The sequence below is a fragment of the Quercus lobata genome, chromosome 3 (assembly GCF_001633185.2).
Source record: "Quercus lobata isolate SW786 chromosome 3, ValleyOak3.0 Primary Assembly, whole genome shotgun sequence".
NCBI lineage: Eukaryota > Viridiplantae > Streptophyta > Magnoliopsida > Fagales > Fagaceae > Quercus > Quercus lobata.
The window spans coordinates 18,691-24,970 of record NC_044906.1 but is presented as its reverse complement, the minus strand read 5'-3'; the positions used below and the strand labels follow the sequence as shown (position 1 = coordinate 24,970).

Genomic DNA, 6,280 nt, shown 5'->3' with positions numbered 1-6,280 from the left:
AGAAGAAGAACCACCCACGACCGCCCTCAAGAGACAAGTTAAAACTCTCGCTGCTGCCGTGGAATGCCTCACCAAACAAAATTGCAACCTAGAAGAGTAGCTGCGCTAGAAAAACGTAGCACTGGACAACCAAGGAGCAGACCAAGAAGGAACCAGCACTAACAGAAGGAATCAAGAGGGACCCCAGGCTAGTAACGCCCCAAGCAAACCGGAGCGATCAAATGTGAGCCTTCCTTCCCTTGCAGATACGACTCCACCACCTATTATCTCGGAGATGCAGGCGATGAAGGAACAGATGGAAGTTATGATGAACGCTCTTAAGGGACGAGTGTCCAGTGATCTTGATGACCTCGTTAACCGAATTGACTTGCCGTTCACCGCTCCCGTCAACTCCTTCCCCCTGCCTAGTAAGTTCTGCATACCACAAATAGACAGTTATGACGGGGTCAGGGACCCTCTAGACCATCTAGAGACCTTTAAGACCCTGATGCACCTTCAAAGAGTAGCAGAAGCGATCATGTGTAGGGCTTTCCCTACAACGCTGAAGGGTGCGGCAAGAATTTGGTTCAGCTGGCTGACGCCCAACTCCATCAGCACCTTCAAGGAGCTAAGTGCTCAATTTATTGCACACTTCATTGGAGGACATCGATACAAGAAGTCTACGGCTTGCTTAATGAGTATCAAACTGCGAGAGGAGGAAACATTGAGAGCCTACGTATCCCACTTTAATAAGAAGGCACTCTCGATTGATGAAGCCAACAACAAGATACTTGTAGCGGCATTCACGAATGGGCTGAAGAAGGGTAAGTTTTTGTTCTCCCTGTACAAAAATGATCCGAAAACCATGTTAGAAGTGCTTTACAGGGCCACCAAATATATGAACACTGAAGACGCGTTGTTGGCCCAAGAAGAAAGGCCAAAGAAAAGAGAAAGGCAAGAAGACACCTGGCAGGACCAAGACCGGAAGAAAGTAAGGATAGGAGACCGAAGGGATGAAAGACGCCCTAAGCCCCTGGGGGGAAGATTCACTCCGTTGACCGCCTCAATAGATCAAGTCCTAATGCAAATCGAGGACGAGGGGGCTCTGACGTTCCCTAGAAAGTTGAAGAGTGATCCCAACAAACAGCCTAAGGATAAATATTACTGCTTCCACTGTGACCATGGTCACGACACAACCGATTGCTATGACCTAAAACAGCAAATTGAGGCCCTTATCAGACAAGGAAAACTGCAGAAGTTCATTAGTAAGGAGAGAACAGATCCACCTCACAAGACTAACACCCCCGATGGGATAATGAGCGACCGAGACCCCCCATAGAGGACATAAGGATGATCGTAGGAGGAACTACTGCCGCTGGGTCATCCAAAAAGGCCCGTAAAACCTACCTTAGGATGGTACAAAATGTTCAGCTGACGGGGGCCATGCCAAAGATAGCACAAAGAGAAGGCCCCATTATCGGGTTCTCAGAAGAAGATGTGCGGCGCCTTCACCACTCACATGACGATGCACTCATTGTCAGCTTACGGGTAGGAGACTACAATATGCACCAGATGTTGGTCGACAATGGCAGTTGAACAGATATCTTACACTACCCGGCGTTCCAACAGATGAGGATCGACAAGGAACGATTGATTCCAAAAAATGCCTTACTCGTTGGTTTTGGAGGAAGCCAGGTACTCCTCTTGGGCGTGGTCACATTGTCCGTTGTGATAGACGATTACCCTCAGCAGATCATTAAGGACATAACATTCTTAGTGGTCGATTGCTTGTCTGCCTACAACGCTATCCTCGGATGACCCACGCTTAATTCGTGGAAGGCAGTAACTTCAACTTACCACCTGATGATTAAGTTCCCTATTGACTATGAGATGGGAGAGCTGCACGGAAGTTAGATTGCCGCGCGTGAATGCTATATAGCCATGGTGGAGATGGAGGATCAAGTCCAGGCCTTGAATATAGAAGAGTACCGAACGGTGACGGAGCTGGTAGAGAAACTAAAAGAGATACCCCTTAATAGTTCCGATCCAGACCGAACAACCAAAATCGGAACCCTCGCTAACCTTGCAATCTGTCAAGAGCTCATAACCGTTTTTAGAAGCAATCGAGATGTATTCACTTAGAGCCATGAAGACATGCCAGGAATTGACCCTTTAGTCATGGTACACAGGTTGAATGTATCGCCCTTCTTTCCACCCGTCCGATAGAAGAGGAAAGTGTTCACCCCCGAACGAGATCGGGCAATAGCTAGTGAGCTTCATTAGGGAGGTTTATTACCTTGACTAGCTGGCAAACGTGGTGATGGTTAAGAAAGCTAGCTAGAAGTGGAGAATGTGCGTGGATTTCACTGACCTGAACAAAGCCTGCCCCAAGGACAACTATCCTCTCTTTCGGGTCGACGTCCTTGTGGACTCTACGGCTCAGCATTAGCTGTTAAGCTTCATGGACGCTTTCTCAGGTTATAACCAAATCCAAATGCACGGAGATGATTAGGAGAAAACTTCTTTCGCAACCAGCCAAGGCCTCCTCTGTTATAAGGTGATGCCCTTCGACCTAAAAAATGCAGGCACAATGTATCAGAGGCTTATGAATAAGATGTTCACGCAGCAAGCCGGGAGAAATGTCCAAGTCTATGTTGATGACATGCTAGTAAAAAGTCGAAGGGAGGAAGATCACTTGGAAGACCTTAGAGAAACATTTAACACCCTTCGTTCCTACAACATGAAGCTCAATCCGGGAAAGGGCACATTCGGAGTGACGGCGGGAAAATTCCTAGGATTTATGGTGTTTCAAAGGGGGATCGAGGCCCACCCGGACAAGATCTGGGCCATTATGGAGATGGCACCCCCGAGAAATGTGAAGGAAGTACAAAGCCTCAACGGAAAAATAGCAGCATTGAATTGGTTCGTATCGAGGGCAATGGATAAATGTTTGCCTTTCTTTCGCACGCTGAAGAGATCATTTGAGTGGATAGCTGAGTGTCAGCAAGCGTTCGAGGAGTTGAAGGCCTATCTCTCCTCCCCGCTGCTGCTAAGTCCATCGCAGCTAGGGAAGAGCTTTTTCTCTACCTGGTCGTTTCCCCCGCAGCCGTAAGCGTTGCCTTAGTAAAAGAAGAAGAAATAGTGCAAAAGCCCGTGTACTACGCGAGCCGAGCGCTTTGCAGTGCCGAAGAAAGATACCTACCTATGGAGAAACTCACTTTTGCATTAGTAACGGCAGCTCGCAAGCTCAAGCCATACTTTCAAGCCCATATAGTCAATGTTCTGACTGACAAACCCTTACGACGGGTGATGAGCAATCCTGAAGCTGCGGGTCGGCTAGCGCTATGGGCTATAGAGTTGAGCAAGTTCGATATCCAATATCGCCCACAGACTGCCATCAAAGGATAGGTCGTCGCGGACTTCATAGCAGAGTTCACTTACGACGAAGACAAGGGGGCAGAAGAGTCCCTTCATTGGAGTATATATACGGATGGATCATCCAACAGACAAGCCGGAGGGGCTGACATCGTACTACTGTCGCCTGAAGGAGATATAGTTGAATGTATGGTTCGTCTCGACTTCCCCATTACCAACAATGAATCAGAATACGAAGCATTAGTAGCAGGCCTCGACCTCGCCAAAGCAGCAGGAGCCGCGAGTGTAGTTGTTTACTGCGACTCTCAGGTCATTGCTAACCAAATAAATGGAGACTATGAGTACAAGGGCGAGAGGATGTAGAGGTACCTTGATCAAGTAAGGGCAAGAATAGAAGACCTAAAGGCCAAAATCGTCCAAATCCCCAGAGGAGAAAATGAGCGAGCCGATCGCCTTGCAAAGGCCACTTCAGCAGAACATATGATCATCCCTAGTAATGTACTCTTTTTTGTTCAGTTTTCTCCACTAATAGATTCCAACAACGTACAGGAAATAGGCTTTGAAAGTAGTTGGACCACATCATTAATTTCATACTTAAAGAACGGGGTCTTACCAGATGAAAAGGAGGCTGCAAGAAAGCTGAAGGTCCAGGCGGCGAGATTTGTCTTGATAAGAGACGTCCTGTACAAAAGAGGCTTCTTCCGTTCATATCTGAGATGCTTGGGTACGGACGAGGTAGATTACATCATGAGGGAGATACACGAGGGGATCTGCGGAAACCATTCGGGGTCAAGATCATTAGTGCACAATCTTGTGCGAGCAGGGTACTATTGGCCCATCATGCAGAAGGACGCCGAGACTTATGTTAAGACCTGCGACAAATGCCAAAGATTCAGCAATGTTATTAGATAACCAACCGAAGAGCTGACCTCGATGATGGCCCTATGGCCGTTCGCTCAGTGGGGATTAGATATCATGGGACCATTCCCTACAGCAGTACGGTAGGTGAAGTTTGTGGTAGTAGGCATCGACTACTTTACAAAGTGGGTGGAGGTTGAAGTTTTGGCCACCATTACGAAGAAGAATGTACAAAGTTTTGTCTGGAGATGCATCATATGCCGATTTGGCATTCCTAAAGTCTTTGTCTCGGATAACGGGAGGCAATTAGACAACGACTCCTTCCGGGATTTTTGCTCGCAGTTGGGGATAAAGAACCACTACTCCTCCCCTGCCCACCCTCAGGCTAATGGTTAGGTCAAAGTCACGAACCGATCCTTACTCAAGATTATCAAGACTTGGCTCGAGGGGGCAAAGGGTATATGGTCTGAAGAGTTGCCAAGCATACTATAGGCATACAGGATGATGGCAAGGATGCCCATAGGAGAGACACTATTTCGGCTAATGTACAAGAGTGAAGCGGTTATACCAGTCGAGGTCGGACTTACAAGCTACAGGATGTATAACCATGATGACAATAAAAACAACGAGGCCATGCGTCTACAGCTTGACCTAGTGGATGAAGTCAGGGTGGCGGCAGAATAAAGGCTAGCACGATACCAGGACCGCATGACCAAGCACTACAACTCACGGGTCCAATGCAGAGACTTCCAAGTTGGAGATCTCGTTCTAAGAAGAGTCATGGGCACTGCTAAAGACCCCACCCAAGGGAAGCTTGGCCCCAATTGGGAAGGACCTTACCGGATCACGTCATGGCAAAGGAAAGACATTTACCATCTGGAGACTTTAGACAGACAGAAGCTGCCGCATCCATGGAACACCGAGCACTTGTGGAAGTATTACCAATAGAGATGGCAACATGAAGACCAACCCTTTCTTTTTACAGTTTACCATAGTCAATTTTTATACTCCTCAACTCTATTATTTACTTTAGTTTTTGTTACAATATCTTTTTAAAGCCCAAAGAGCAGGACCTTTTTTCTTTTTCTTTTTTTTAAGAGCTACTTTTTCTATGAATGAATAAGAGGAGTTTATTCAGAATTAACTAAGGTTTCTTTCTACAAGTGAATAGTCCCCATAAAGTGGATGACCTTAAGTCCATAAAATGGACGGTTCTAAGACCATAGAGTGGGCGACCTTAAGTCCACACAAAGCAGACGGTCCTAAGCCCATAAGGTGGACGACCTTAAGTCCATAAAGTGAACGGTTTTAGTCCATAGAGTGGGCAACCTTAAGTTCGCACAAAGCAGACGGTCCAAAGCCCATAAGGTGGACGACCTTAAGTCCATAAAGTGGACGGTTTTAGTCCATAGAGTGGGCGACCTTAAGTCCGCACAAAGCAGACGGTCCTAAGCCCATAAGGTGGATGACCTTAAGTCCGCACAAAGCAAACAGTTTTAAGTCCATAAAGTGGATGACCTTAAAATCCACACAAAATGGACGATCCAAAGTCCATAAAATGGATAGCCTTGAGTTCACAAAAAGTGGACAATTCTAAGTAAAGTGGATAATTCTAAGTCCATAAGATGGAAACCTACCCCAAAAAAAAATGGGGGGATAAAACGCTGTTAAAGTCTCTCAAAAAGAGGAAATTATAAAAGTGACAAGTTCATCAAGACCATAGCATGAGAGCTAAAAGCCGACGGTCTCACCAAATGGATGAGACCATCTTAAAACCAATGGACCTACAAAAATGGAAGGTCATTAAGTCCACGATACAGACGGAAGCCAAAAAGCTGACGACCTACCAAATGGATGAGACCATTGTAAAACTAAGGGGCTTACATTAAGTCCACAAAATGACGGGAAATTAGAAAGCCGACGGTCACATTAAAGTAAGTAAATTATAAAAGTGGTGACAATTGATGGGTGAGGTTGTAAAGCCGACGGGCTACCAAAAGCGACGGAACCATTAAACATAACATGGATAAAACTACCAAGCCGATGGGCCTAGAAAAATGACGAGCAA

At 46.4% G+C, this 6,280-nt stretch overlaps 1 protein-coding gene across 1 annotated transcript; it reads left to right on the top strand.

The window, feature by feature from the left end:
* The first annotated feature begins 274 nt into the window (after nt 1-274).
* Nucleotides 275-1,318, top strand: LOC115979632. The gene has a single exon (XM_031101688.1). The coding sequence runs from the start codon at nt 275-277 to the stop codon at nt 1,316-1,318; it is 1,044 nt and encodes a 347-aa protein (XP_030957548.1).
* Nucleotides 1,319-6,280: the final 4,962 nt, after the last annotated feature.